This window comes from Neofelis nebulosa, chromosome 10 (assembly GCF_028018385.1).
Source record: "Neofelis nebulosa isolate mNeoNeb1 chromosome 10, mNeoNeb1.pri, whole genome shotgun sequence".
NCBI lineage: Eukaryota > Metazoa > Chordata > Mammalia > Carnivora > Felidae > Neofelis > Neofelis nebulosa.
The window spans coordinates 30,647,166-30,661,945 of NC_080791.1; the positions used below are offsets into that span (position 1 = coordinate 30,647,166).

Here is a 14,780-nt window from a genome sequence, read left to right on the forward strand (position 1 = left end):
AGACATTTTACTATGTTCTGAACTTAGCAGCTTGGTGGGGGAGAAGCATGGCAGTATCTTCTCTTCTGTCTCCAGAGGTGCACCCTGTTGATTAGTCTCGTGGTTTACTTGTGATTTCCGGAAACAGGTTTTCAGTGCTGTTCACAAGGAAGACTCTGGGCAGTATTACTGCATTGCTTCTAATGATGCAGGCTCAGCCAGATGTGAGGAGCAGATGATGGAAGTCTGTGAGTTATTTTTTGAAAATATTTCATCTGAGACTGGCAAGTGGATAGAACATTTTTAATTTAATACTAGGCCATCAGTTTAGACAACTATTGTGCCATAGGTCAGCTTTCTTCTGGAGATGACTGGATTCACCAAAACCCATTAGGGGACATTGAAAGGAAAGATGAGAGAGTTCTGAGTAACAGCTAAATGACTAGGAAGTGGGTACTTGCAATATGTTTATCTCCTCAAAATAGACCTTCAGGAGTCTTCTGGTGTTGGGAACGTAGCTAATCATGTCACTTTTCAAATAAACTCCATTTCTTTGGTTATTGATAGGATTATCAAAACATAACATTGTGTAAGGTCTCTAGCAGTTTATCCAGTTATAACCATTTTGTTATAAGCTGAAACCCAGAGTTTTAGCCCCAGTAACTTTACCCTATTCTGTGATGATGCTGTCTCTAGGGTACTGGTTCTGAAGGGGTGGTGTTGGGGGCAGGATGGGGCACACCTCCTTCCTTCCTGGGTATAACTGACCCCAGAGCAGTGTTTTCCAGACTTGCCTGATCATGAGAATCATTTGAGTGCACTTGCACATACAGATTCCAAGGCCTCACCCCAGGCATATGGACTCAGTCCCCAGGGGAGTGTCTGTGGAAATATCTGTGTGTAAAACATTCCAGGTGATTCTTGTCATCTGTCAAATTTGGGAAACTGCTCCAGGGCAGGAGGAAGATTCCTGGGCTTTGCCCCAAACCTATTGAATCTCTAGTGATAGAGGTTGGGAATTGGATATTTTAAAGTCAGAATTTCAATTTTTAAATGCACACTCACATTTGAAATCACTGCACTGAGATAAAGGAGAATTTTAACAACTTCCAAGTTGTTTTCCATTATGTTTTCCATTGCATTTTTATTTGCATGCAGGAAACACCCCCAGTGCCCCAGCTGACAGGGACTGAGTATCTTTGCCCTGTATATAGAAATGGGAAGAGGAGGGGATCAAGGGGTTTCCTCTAAGAGGGCTTATAGATATGAGGCCAGGCAGCTGCTGGTGAAAGGTCACGTTCCTGCCTCATATTTTTACCTTTAAGTACTGTGTGAAACTAGTTCTCTTCCCCCAAATAATCCACAGCAAAGGGAATCCCTGGAAATTAGGAACTTTTTCTTCTTTGAGATTCCTGGCACCTTATTCTGTCTTTATAGTGAAACCATTTCCTCCATTAATAATATTTTCAGGGATTTAACCAGAGGATTTTTTTTTAATTTTTAAAAAAATTTTTACATTTATTTATTTTTTAGAGACAGAGCACAAGCAGGAGGGGCAGAGAAAGAGGGAGACACACAAAGCAGGCTCCAGGCTCTGAGCTGTCAGCACAGAGCCCGATGCGGGGCTTGAACCCACAAACCATGAGATCATGACCTGAGCCAAAGTCGGACGCTTAACCGACTGAGCCACCCAGGCACCCCAAGGATTTTAAAGCCTTTTTTACAACGCTAAACCCCTTTTAATACAGGATTAAGTATAATAGCATTTCAACTGTGGAGGTCTCAGTAGTTTTACAAGTGAGATCAGGAGTATGGGGTCCTATTTGTTAATGGGCTAGAAAGAGTTTTAAGTGCTCTCACTCTGCTGGCTGGGGTGGGCATGAGGGGGCAGGGCGGCGATGTGGAAGGATAAAGGAGGGAGGCACAGTGGGGTCAGGGGCTTTTATAAGACCAGATAGTATGTATTCTCTCTTCCCTCCATCCATCTTTCTCCAGATGACCTGAACATTGGTGGCATTATTGGGGGGATCCTGGTGGTGCTTGCTGTACTGGCCCTGATAACAGTAGGCATCTGCTGTGCATACAGACGGGGTTACTTCATCAATAATAAGCAGAATGGTGAAAGGTGAGCCTGTCTTCTGTCTTAAGTGACAAAACCAAAGTTTAAGTTGGCATCCTATGAAAAATCAGTAGTCACTGAAGTCCTCTCTCTCGTATTTCAGTTACAAGAGTCCGGGGAAGTCAGATGGAGTTAACTATGTCAGGACAGAGGAAGAGGTAAGGAAAGGACTTTCAGAACCTAGAAAGGGGGGTCTTCAAGCAGGAAAATGACATTCCTTCTTGGAAACTCTCCCGATATAATATTTTATACACTCTGCCATCATAGTTCTCAGGCTCTAGTAGATGTTACTTTTGAAGAATGGTTTCATTTGATTTGTTTTGCCTTAAGTTTCTTCTTCAGGAAAACCGTGATTAGACCTGACTTCCTCTGTTCTTCTTCCTGTCCTCCTCGGGCCCCTTGGTTGGTAGAGGATAGCCTTGTCTAACCCTGTGCTGGCCTTGCAGGGAGACTTCAGACACAAGTCATCATTTGTGATCTGAGATCTGACGGTGTGGCTGAGGGAGCACACGCAAATACCTCCACCAGAAACTCCTATCAAGAACAGCCCGGGGCCAAGTGCACTTGGACAGAGCTACACACTTGCGCAAAAGCTTTTTATTTGGCCAAAGTTGACTGCTACTCCTTTCTTACTTTTTAACAAGCCACATAAATAAAAGAAGTTTCCTCCAGCTGGGCCCAGTCATCATAAGGAAAAAAATTCTATTTCACTGAGGCTGATTCCCAGTCTATTTCTGGCCTTGTTCCCACCTGAGTGTTAGGGTCACTGTGAGGCTCTTGCTCACAGAAGCTGGGCTGGGCACCATGGGCCTCTGAAGGCAGTGTATTTGCCACTCACTGACATCAGCTAGGGTGAGCCCCGTGAGAGGGGCCGCAGGGGCCACATAGCACCAGTACTGCAGGACTTGAGAGCATGACCCACCGTGAAACCTTGCAGCTGGAGTTTGAACCAGTCAGTCCAGAAGAGTGGCATTTTATGCAATGACCTTGTTTCATAGTGGCCCACAGTCAGCACTGTACTCATTGTTCTTAAAGGTTCTATTGATCAGTATTTTAGTGTCCATCTTGGAAAATCTCTTTGGAATTTTATTAAAACAGCTCAGATCAGGAAGATATATTGTTTGTTGGAAGAAGGGATCTTCTCACCTGTAGGAACCCTGCTTGTCCTTTGGGGGTGGGGTGGATGTGTGGGATGTTCAGTATTTAAAGAAAACCTTCATTTTAGGTGAAATCTGAAATGGTACTAAAATCATGTTCTGCTTTTCTATGGGTATTTTATAAAATTTTACATTCTAAATTTTTGCTAAAGATGTATTTTGGTTATTGAAAAGAAAATTTCTATTTAAACTGTAAATATGTTGTCAGTACAGTGTTAAATAACCTATTTTTTTAAAAATTTCAACTTAAGGTAGGAGTTCCAAACTACTAGTGTTAAATTGGAAGATATCAATGATTAAAGAGTATTTTGACCCAAGAAATTCTCTCAAGGAGGCTTATTGGAACATTCCTTTTTTCCACATAAGTATCAGCATTTTTCACAAGAGAACTTAATGTTGGCTATACATCAGATCATTGTTACTTAGGAAACCTTAAAAAAAAAATTCCAGTTGAATAATGTTAGTATCTGTTTGCATCTCTCCTAAAGACATAAGGAGCTCTAAGGTTAGCTTTGAATGGCCTCTTCACTCAAACTACCTGTGCCCAAAGACCACCCAGAACTGCTTAGACATACATGTGAAATGTCAGCCAATCCCTGGACTTGAGTCTTGTGCCCCACTCTAAATACTGGCTACTAACATGAAGGCTGGCCAGCATGCGCACTGCCATCTTTAATGCTCAGACAGTGGCTCTATGTTAGCTTTACTGTGTTGGACAGTTCTAAGGTGTACACTTCAGGAAGGGTAGGTGTCCTCCATGTGTCATCCCAACCTTTGGGTCCCCTGTGACAGAGCTCTTTTTGGTTGTGGATGGCTCATGAAAACAAAGCAGCGGCTGCTGTTTGGTTTTAAAATTCATTTTACTTATTTGTGTAGTTCCTAAGACTGTCCAGGGCCAAAGGCAGTTCTGAAATCAACTACAATAATGTTTTTTAAGAAAATGAATTCCACTATTGCTCTTTGCCATGAAGAAAGCACAGACACCGCAGGTTGCGTCTTGCTTCACAATAAACCATTATGTGGCGGCAGAGAGGCCAGCCTTTTGAAGCCGGTTGGGTAGTGCAGCCAGGGCAGAAAGCCTGATGGTGAGAAAAGTGAAATGCCTGAATCAAGGCCATTTTCTGATTTTGATTTTAAAGTCTTTTTCTACCCAAGCCACTGCAGCTCACTGTGCGTGGGACATTAGAAACATCGTTATAAAGCCTTTGTTCTTCAAGAGCAGATGTTCTTTGCCTCAGATATGTTGCTGTGTTAAACTCACAATGTGAAGAGGTTTGAAGAAGGAGCTGCTCAGAGGAGCACCCCCCAGTTCCACTGTGTGCTTAAAGGATGGTTTTTGTGTGGAAAGATGTAGTCATCTTGGTATTAAACTTCAGTGTCTTAATTTTTTCTACTTTGGGTTTTTTTTTTTTTTTTTAATTGAATACTTGAGACTTATGTTGACTTTTCTTTTGTAAGTTATGTGAATACTTTACCATGGGGTATTTGGCAGAAGCGGTGGGCAACTCTTCATAATTGCTTAATGGTACCCATCTTCTTTTCCATTTGGGTCTTGAATGCTTAGACTTAAGACTGTCCCTTCATCTTCACCCCTATTTGGTGGAAAGGGATAGTGTCCCCGTTCTCTGGGAAGCAACACTTTGACTGCCATCTTGGTTGTCATAGTGATAGGGCAGCCTTATCGCCTCCCTTCTTAGGACCCTAAAACCTCCTATCCTAGTGCCATGTGAACTGGGTCTGACAGAAGCAAGTATGGAGTCTGGGAAGTAGTTGCCTAACGTAAAAATGTAAGCCGAAAAGGAACATTCATGTGTTTTTAAAATGTGAATGCCACTGAAAACTCGAAGCCTCTACAAGGCTGTTGTGGCCTTTGGTGTGGCTGTTGCTGTACATAGAGACTTGTACTAACACACCTAGAAGTTGGTATTTGTTAAACCTCATTTATAAAAGCTTTAAAAAAAAAACAAAAAACCCTGCCTCATTATTTCTCTTTCTTATATGCTCTTACCTTGGGTTTACCTCTTTTTCCTAGCATTTTGTTAGGCAAATACATTTAAGATGGTATAGTCCCAGGTTTAAAGAGAGACTGCCATCAAGTACCGTCTACCTGATCTGGAGATAAGTCTTTACTCAAGAACACTGCTCTGTGACTTCCTCTGCCAATGACAACGTCCATGTGTGTCACTGTTCATATATGGGAGAGCTGAGGGGTAGAGCACAATGACATTCTACCTTTCAGATCCAATTACCACATTTATTTAAAAAAATAGCAACACAGTAACCCTGCACTTTTGCTTCTGTAGTCCTGGGATTAAAAAGTGAACTGACTGAATTTCTTCCCGGTCACTCTTGGACAAAACATGAATGGACATGTTTTAAGGTTACCCAATGGCATCAGAAGAAGACACCAAAGCCATTCCCCCTCGTGGGAGCAGTCTTTGTGGAGCTTAAGACAAGCCAGCATTAGTGCACGCAGGTCAGGACCCAAGGGGGGACTTTCACGAGCAGGCCTACATTCACACACTAAGAAGGATGTGTGCTGTTAGGAGTCAAAGGAACAGGAACTGAACATTACTGACAAAGGCTTTTTTTTTCCCCCTACAAGGAAAGTTGGGTTTTATTCTTTTTTTTTTTTTTTTTTTTTTAAACAGACATTTATTTCTCACAGTTCTCCAGGCTGGGAGGGTTTTATTAAACATTTCATGTAAATTAAAATGACTACCAGTAAAAACCCTGTGCTAAAAATAGAAATATTCTTTTGAACATAGAAGGCTGTTTTTGTTTAACCTTTATTATTTCATTTTAGAAAGCTGTACACTTTAAAAACTTCTAATTTATAAATAAGAATAAAAAAATAATTACAGTCAAACTTTCATCATTAGATACAGGAAACTATGTAGGGAATTCCAAACAGATAACAGAGGCCTGATTTATATAATAGAAAACTCATCTGTTAAGTTGTGTTCCTTAAGGACCAGAATACAGTTTACCAGAATGAACTTGATACTTTCAAATGGAGTAAAGTTAGAATATTTTAAATAGCTAAGACATTTCTCTAATATTTTACAACTTTTTTCATATTTCATATATTCATAAAGAGAAATGTAAAAGGTTGGTCAGCCCACACAGGTGAACAGTTACGGGCTGGAATCACAGGAACGTCTCTGGTATCGCACACTAAAAGCTGCCCTCTCCCTGGGGGTGAGGGAAGCGGACTCTGCACAGACAGGACACACCATGTCCTTAGAGCTCTTGCCTCCCAGACACTCCCAAACACATGGTTTCAGTTGGCTGTTTTCAGTGGGGTCTTTCGGAGTGACCTCCTGCTGGGGGCCGGGTTATCTTTATTTCTGGCTGGGGACTTCACGTTCCACTGCTGAGGCTGCGGGGCCCTAGGGAAAGGAAAGAGACAATTACTCTGGAACTAAAGATAAAACACTGACAAAAACATTTACCTCAAAAGGAACTCTTGGTAAACTTACGGTTTATCAGGAAGTGATAAACATAAAATGTCATTTCCTTGACACTGGGTTTCAATTTTCTCTGAAAGGGAGTCAGACACAAATTCAGATTTCCTACTCTCAAAAACAGCTAATATATCTGACAAGAAGGGAACTTGCCTTTGATTGAAGAAGGAGTCCGTGGTGTGACTATGTAGCTGACTCCTGCTCCAAATGTGACATCATTGATGGTCCCTGGATAAAGGGGAAAAGCAGCACCATTAATGAAAAGCCAGTAGGAAATAGACATACATAAAGTCACCGGAGCAAAGCCCTGGAGCTTCTGCTACAGTCTTACTCTTATTTGCATCAGGCCCCAAGTGCTGTCAAATCTAAATCCAGGGGCCATATAAGGCCTCAATTAGACTTTTTGCAGGATGAGACTTCGTCTTCCTGATATTCATCCCATCTGTGGTCCCCTGGCTCTCTCCTTGGACCACTCCCTCCTCAGACAGCTTTGCTGACCCCTGTGTACCCACTGTTCACGGCCTCTGGCTCCTCGCCCACCCCATGTCTCCTGTTACTGCCAACACACCAGTAACTTCACCCAGCTCTGACCTCCCTCCGGAGTCCTGCGTTTCCTACTCCCACACTACACTCCCTGAAGACGCTTAGCCAACTCATTACCCCTGCTCCTCAGCACGCCTTCTGAATCTCTTTCCTATTGATGGTCTGTCCAAGCAGGGAATGCCAGGTGGGAAAGCTAGTAACAGGTCACATCCACCTTCCTCCTATCTCCTCTTCCACTCCAACTTAGCACAGTGGTCTCCACCATGGCCTCCCCTTCCTCCAGTTCCCCCCCTGGGAGGCAGGGAGCAGAGTGTGGGAACAGACTTGAATCAGACTTGATCGGAATTCTGGCTCTGGGTCTTACTAGCTGTGTGAAATTACTCTAAAAACCTCAAGTTTCTTTATCTCCAAAATGGGATACAGATGTACCTGGCTTAGGGTTGTCGGGATGAAATGAGATTATTTAAGTTCTTAACACAGTACTTGGCACAAGGTCAGTGCTGAAGAAAGGCTAACAATTATGTAATTTATTAGCAGTTATCCCCTATGTCACTAAAGTTTAAAGATCTGGTGAGGTGGCTGCTCTGCTTATGCATCCTGATGGCTCAGTGTTCTAGAGGAGGCCTCAAATCTAGCCTCTGTGTAAGCTGGACATAACAACCTCTGTGTGAGTCAGCCCCAAGCCACCCTTACCAACCCACTTGCTATATTCCCACACTGTGGGCCACCGTGTCCGATTATCACTGTTCTCTTCCTGGCTCCTGTCTGCACGTGCAGTCCCTGCTGCCTGGAACTCATCCTGCTGACAATGCCAGTCACTTGAGACCTGGGTGGTGACACCTCTCCCAGGGACTTGCTCCCTCCTCTGTGTCCTGTACCATCACACTTGTCGGGGATACACAGCACAGGCTCAACAGCTGGCTGGCCGTTGGCTATCCTGTCAGAGGCTGCGTACCTCCCACAAAACCAATTGCGACATAAGCTTTCTCCCCCCACACTGTAACCTTCTTAGAACACCAATTAGATCTTTCTAGTCTGTTTTAAAGTCTACCAGTGCATGTGCAGTGCTATGTGTCTGTGAACTATTTAAGCTATGTTAACTGATAAGAGATCTGTATTTTCATCATGGTGCCACTCAGTTGTGCTCATTCCTGTTTCTGGGAGGCCTCTTCTCGTGCTGCGGTTCAAACTCCCTTTCCTTATGTGCACATTCTGTTTCCAGTTTGGAAACCTGAGCACATCCAGGCAATAGGCAGCGGTTTGGTGGCCCTCAGATTCCCTGCATACATCATAAGCGCTTAGAATCAAAGGCAGGAGCATCTTTGCTGCCCGAGTGACAGCAGTAAGAGGGACTTGCTGAACCCCGAATAGATTTCCACTTAAGATCTAGCTCTGAAAATGACTCATTTCCATTTAGCAAAGCCACTTTGCTCATGCTGAACACCAATTTTCCTCCTGCTTCCGTAGAGTGGAGGCCACTTCCTGAGAGTAACCCCACCTAAGAGTTGTCAACAGAATTTGTATTTATAAACCACAGAACAGACAGAACTGAGTGTTTTTACATGATCTAATAATTCCCAGGAAGGAGAACTAATGGGAGATCCTCCTCACGTATTCCTTCCTGGTTAAGAATAAGGATGGCCAGAAATTTTACATTCAAGAGACTAGATAAAGAAAAAGTGCTCTGTCGACCTGGGGACACCTGAGACGGCTCCATGCACACAAATCCAAGCAGATTTAATGCAACAAGCCAGGCTTTGCTGCTGAGGAGCTCAGGCTGCTAGGAAACCAACCAAGCACTGAAATGAGAGGCTCGTGGGGATGAGTGGAACTAAAACGAGAGGCACTCCCCATTTCTGGGGCATATGGTTCCTAATGCCAAAATAGAAGTACTCAGTGCCTCTGAACCAAGAACAAACAATATACAGAAAACTTGTCTGTTTCAAAGAGGTTGAATTTTTCACATATATAACATTATATCTGTTCCATAAACAGGACCCCCAAATTACTGCTTTTAATGACAAAAGCAGTCCTGATTCAGTTGTCATCAGAGGACGGGTGGGGTAGGAGTTCTGCTGGTCCGTTCATCTCCTGTAAAAGGAGGGCCTGGATGGAAGCTCTGTAACCCACTAACTAGTTAGATCACAGCACCTCAGGTCCTAGACCCTCCAGGCAAGTAGCCAGAACACATTATGTGCTCAATCAACTCAAACTGACTGAACGCCTGCTCCTGGGCTGCTCCATTACCAAAGAGAAGAACACATGTGCTCATCCAGCAGTCATGGGCACATCCAGCACATGGGGCATGTGCTCATCCAGCAGTCATGCCCCAAGAGCAGCAATGCCAGGGCAGAGAGGCTGTAGGACACAGGGACTGCAGGCAGGAAACCATCGCCATTCAACCTGGCACTTAACATCTCTCTCACTCCTACCATGTTGCAGGCACAGTGGCAGCCCAGTGAGTAAGCTGCACAGGACAGCTTGTATAACCATAAGGACAAATGAAGGAGGACGGCTGTCCCCGAACAACAACGTGGGGGGGGGGGGGGGCTGCCACCACCCTCTCCATAGTTGAAAATCCACGCATAATTTCTGACTCCCCCAAAACTTACTACCAATAGCCTACTGTTGACCAGAGGGAAGCCTTACTGAGAGCATCAACAGAGGATTAACACATATTTTGTATGTTACACGTGTCACATACTTACTCATAATAAGGCACGCTGGAGAACAGAAAATGTTAACAGAATCACATGGAAGATACGTTTACTGCACTGCACTATAAACAATCTGCACGTACGTGGACCCGTGCAGCTTAAACCTGCATTGTCCAAGGGTCTGCTCTATGTAGAGGCAAGGTGAGCACTACTGAGGTGGTCAGAGTGCCGGCAGGGGGCGTCTCATCTCACCTGTAGAGTCCAGGAGGCTTTTTGCTGGAGGGTGAGGCAGTGGCTACTGGGGAAGGGGAGGCTGAAAGTGAGGACATGCGCGTAAACACCCTCCTGTCAGGAAAGAGGGAGTGCGTGCAGGACCCAGACACCACTGCCAGGGCTGATGTGCAGAGGACAGAGGAGGTGGCAAGCGAGAAGGCATGAAGGGCACCGAGACACGCCTGGCAGGGCCTTGCATGCTGCACTAGACTGCGGACTATAAAGCAAGGCAGTGGGACAAAGTCCTCTCACTTCTACTTTGAAATAAAAGGAAATAACAAGATTAGGAAAACCACCCAACGGGGTAAGACAGGCTCTCCACATAGCTGGCAGTGGGTCCTCAACAGGCCACTGAACCCGAAGGCTTGGCTGGCTCCACAGCTGATCTCCGTGACATACACAGCGCCTGCCAGGGCCCACATGTGACTGCCACCCAGCAGGGCTGCCTGAGGCCGGCAGGAATATGCAAGAGGGGCACTGTCCAGGGAAGCTGTGCCTCAGCTTCCCTGTCTGTCAAATGAGGAACCTCACCAGGTGGTTGGGAGTTGCACTGAGTTCATATGTATAAAAGCATTTAGAAGAGCGCTTGACATTCAGCTAGTGCTCAGTCTATGGAGTTACTGCAATTATCACGAGACGCTGACAATGCACTACAATGTGGTTGACCATCAGGAGCACCCTTATCTAGTAAAAGATGTGTCTCACAACAGAAGGAGTCCTACTGCAGCTCCAGCAGACACACTGTGACCACAGGAGATACTCAGCAGGAGCTGGCTTATTCACGTGAGAACTTACTCTCAGGGGTGCTGATCGCTCGTTTCGTTACATGGTCAACAGCTCCGCTGGACTCCTGCTCCAGGCTGTAGGAAGTTGCTAGGATAAAACAGTAAAGTTTTATCTCTCCCAAAACACCCGAACACAATATCAAAGGGCAAAACAACCAAATCAGGAAAAATATTAGCAAAATATCTGATGAAGTTATTATCCCAAATAAGGTGTTCTTCTAATGAGGTAATTCAGAAAGATACCAAAAATGATAAACCTGAGAAACAATGTCCATCTCCACTAGGAAATTAAAACCATAACCAGTTTTGGTCTACAAAGCTCGGCAAAGAAGAGGGAAAATTGGAAAACCAGTGTTTCTAAGAAGCAAAAGGGACACTGGTGTACCTTTGCTCCCACCAATGTACAATGTGGAGTGAATGACAGAGGGCAGTCTGGGGCTTTAAAAATGTTCATGGCCTCTGAGTGCTGGGAATTAAATCCTAAAGATTACATATATACAAGGATGTTCACTGTGACATTACTTACTTCAAAAAATTGAAAAACACCTATATTTCCAAGAATAGGGTAATAGTAAATAGGTTCCAGTACTTCCGCAAGATTGAAAACTACAAAGCCACTGGGAGAAAAGATAGGAAGAAAAGTTCATGGAAAAATGTTCACTGTTGTTGTCAGTATGTGCAGAGAAGTGGATTACAAACCAGAAATGCACACTAAGATCACAACTTAAATTTTTTTCTTAAGTTTATTGAGAGAGATGGAGACAGTGCAAGTGGGGGAAGGGCAGAGAGAGAGGGAGACACAGAATCTGAAACAGGCTCCAGGCTCATCAATGTCAGCACAGAGCCCAACATGGGGCTCGAACTCATGAAACCATGAGATCATGACCTGAGCCAAAACCAAGAGTCAGATGCTTAACCGACTGAGCCACCCAGGTGCCCCTAAGATCACAACTTTATAAATAAGGCCAAAGGCATGTGTGTGTGAGGAATAAAAAGACTGGAAGAATTAACACCTTACTGCTACAGGTGAGTTTTCACTTCACTCTTTTCCAAATCTCTTATAAATATGCACTGTTTTATTACCTAGAATCCCAAATCCCCAAAGTTGTTTGTTTTAAAGATAAGAAAACAGAGGGGCGCCTGGTTGGCTCAGTAGGTTAGGCATCCAACTTCGGCTCAGGTCATGATCTCGTGGTTCATGGGTTCAAGCCCCGTGTTAGTCTCTGTGCTGACAACTCAGAGCCTGGAACGTGCTTTGGTTCTCTGTGTCTCCCTCTCTCTCTGCCCCTCCCCTACTCGCACTCTGTCTCTGTCTCAAAAATAAATAAACATTAAAAAAAATTTTTTTTGAAGGTAAGAAAACAAATCATTTTGAAAGCAAAGAAAGGGAGACCTGTTCTGTCTTTTCATCTGTGTGTTCACTGTGTCTGCGATACAAAACCCCACACATCTACCGGCCCCTGGAGCCACCCTGGGACTTGGGACTTACCACGATGGCACATTTTGTCCAGGCTTTGAGAACTCAAAGGGAATGACAACCCTCCTGTACTCCGACTCCGGTGACTGCTGTTGGACTCCACAGCCTTCTTGACAGAATTCAGGATTGCGATGGTGCTCAGGGACATGCGCCTGCAGAGGAAAACAGGCCACAGGCATGCAGAGGAGGCTGAAAACACTGGAGTGACTGCCCTCTGCCTCTTGATTGTGCCCTTATCTACACCCATTTCAGATTTGAGTGCGAGGAGCCTGGAGGGTGTGGGTGAAAACGCCCAGTGGGGAAGATACATATGGCACGGAGAAGGTGGTGTGAGGCAGGGGTCCCCGTTACTGACACACCGGCTCCATACCTGCCTTTGGGCATAAGTGTCTTCAACAGCCCTGTCTCTAGGGAAGAAGGCAGAGGCGGTGCCTGGCCAGCAATCGCCCTGGGTGTTGAGGGCTGGCTTGCAGCAGCGGGCACAGCAGCACCTTCTTGGCCAGCCAGAGCTGGCATTCCTTCGAAACTCGGAGCAACCTGTCAGGGAAGATAAAGAAAGACTATTTATCTACTGACACTTTTATTTATTTATTTTTAAATAGAACCTTTACATGCCCTGAGTAAGTCCATAAGTAATTTATTTTAAAACCATGTCAGCCATGGGCACACAGAACGTTCTCTCCAGAAACAGTCGTGGCAGATGTGGTGTTAAAGAGAAAAAAGATTAAGTTAGTTTGTCCTAATCATTTTTTTTTTTTTTTTTTTTCCAACATTTTTTATTTATTTTGGGACAGAGAGAGACAGAGCATGAACGGGGGAGGGGCAGAGAGAGAGGGAGACACAGAATTGGAAACAGGCTCCAGGCTCCGAGCCATCAGCCCAGAGCCTGACGCGGGGCTCGAACTCACGGACCGCGAGATCGTGACCTGGCTGAAGTCGGACGCTTAACCGACTGCGCCACCCAGGCGCCCCTGTCCTAATCATTTTTTAATGCAGCAGATATGTCTGGATTTCTCAGAGAAGTGAGCACACTATGTCTGAAAATGAACAGCAGCTCACCTAGAAATACCCCAAGTGACATTCTGTCCGAAACAGGGGCACACAGGAAGCAGGACCATAAGTGAATGGAGACACCTAGGGGGATCTGGTTAGCCGTGATCACTATAATCAGATTAAATAACTCGACTACCAGCTTGCTTTCTGGGTATTCACGTACTTCCCCCAAGTATTACTATGACTTTCCAGACAAGTTCATGTGATCCGGCCATGAGGGAAGGGAAGCCTCCCTGATGGAACGATCTGCATGGCACACGTGGCAAAGGAACACACAGCAGTCCCGAAGGTCTCACTCACACCAGCCTCAGCTTGTGTGTGGGTTTCGAGAAGCACTAGGAAAGCTGGTGGCAGAGGGAAGACTGTGAAGGTGGGCCACCCCGCACCTGCTCTCTGTGCACCTGCCGGCCCTGTAAGCCGCCCCACTCACGTCTGCCAGTCTCGCCAGCTCCTGCTCCTGGGCTAGCTGTTCGTTGTACTTCTTCATGTCGTACTCGAGCTCCGACGCCAGCTGCTTGTCTAATGCAAAGAAGTCCTTGATTTCATCGCGGTAATCCTGCATCACCTCCTAAAACAGATCCCAGAGGCACACTTTAGTAAGTTTTCTTAAATAAATAAGCTCTCCAACCTGACCTGACAAATATTAACACGAACAGGAAGACATGTGTTGCTGAACTATTTCTAGTACATCAACCAACAAGTTAAGTAACATAATGGTGTTTTCCCAGGAAATGCCAACCATGCATGTATTTACCACACAAGCCAGTGAGCTCAACATGAGACATTAACTATTAGTTCTGATCTCTTACGGAGCTTCCTGCCTATCTGCCAATTAATAGGAAATTTCCCAGGTTCCTGATGAAGGACAAAGGACAAGGAATCACACAATCTTTGCCTAAAGCAGAACTTACAACAGAGGCACAGAACTACCACCAATAAGCTACCGCCTTTCCATTCTTGAAGGCTGGGGTGGGGATGGTGACATATCTAGGTGGTTGGGCTTGGCTCTAAGTCAAGGATCTAGTTTAAAGGGTCTTGTAGTGTCAGGCCCCTTAGAAATTGAAGCAAGAGGTTATATGGGCAGGTAATACATGGCACGTCCTGGTGCAGACAGGGCCTCTGGAACACGTTACAGAAAGCAGCGCAGTGTAAAAGTTGCTCATCTATCTGTCCACACTAGCTTTCTGAGAGGACTGCAACTATCTTTGTGTCTTTTGAAAATAGGACAGAAAACTTTTTATCATATGAATGTAACAACATTCTCAGGTCT

At 44.9% G+C, this 14,780-nt stretch overlaps 2 protein-coding genes across 5 annotated transcripts in view; one reads left to right on the top strand and one right to left on the bottom strand.

Annotated features, from left to right (window-relative positions):
* Positions 1 to 4,639, top strand: part of JAM3 (junctional adhesion molecule 3) — a 123,676-nt gene extending 119,037 nt beyond the window's left edge. For both annotated transcript variants that reach the window (XM_058687373.1, XM_058687372.1), the window contains 4 exons: positions 128 to 227; positions 1,975 to 2,104; positions 2,202 to 2,256; positions 2,545 to 4,639. In XM_058687373.1, the coding sequence (XP_058543356.1) occupies positions 128 to 227; positions 1,975 to 2,104; positions 2,202 to 2,256; positions 2,545 to 2,580 (321 nt within the window). In that variant the 3' untranslated portion in view covers positions 2,581 to 4,639. The remainder of the gene's footprint in view (positions 1 to 127; positions 228 to 1,974; positions 2,105 to 2,201; positions 2,257 to 2,544) is intronic.
* Positions 4,640 to 6,030: 1,391 nt separating this feature from the next.
* Positions 6,031 to 14,780, bottom strand: part of NCAPD3 (non-SMC condensin II complex subunit D3) — a 65,740-nt gene continuing 56,990 nt past the window's right edge. For all 3 annotated transcript variants that reach the window (XM_058687365.1, XM_058687366.1, XM_058687364.1), the window contains exons 29-35: positions 13,941 to 14,078; positions 12,828 to 12,994; positions 12,470 to 12,609; positions 10,991 to 11,068; positions 6,876 to 6,950; positions 6,738 to 6,798; positions 6,031 to 6,647 (exon numbers count right to left, since the gene is read on the bottom strand). In XM_058687365.1, coding sequence (XP_058543348.1) covers positions 6,539 to 6,647; positions 6,738 to 6,798; positions 6,876 to 6,950; positions 10,991 to 11,068; positions 12,470 to 12,609; positions 12,828 to 12,994; positions 13,941 to 14,078 — 768 coding nt within the window. In that variant the 3' untranslated portion in view covers positions 6,031 to 6,538. The remainder of the gene's footprint in view (positions 6,648 to 6,737; positions 6,799 to 6,875; positions 6,951 to 10,990; positions 11,069 to 12,469; positions 12,610 to 12,827; positions 12,995 to 13,940; positions 14,079 to 14,780) is intronic.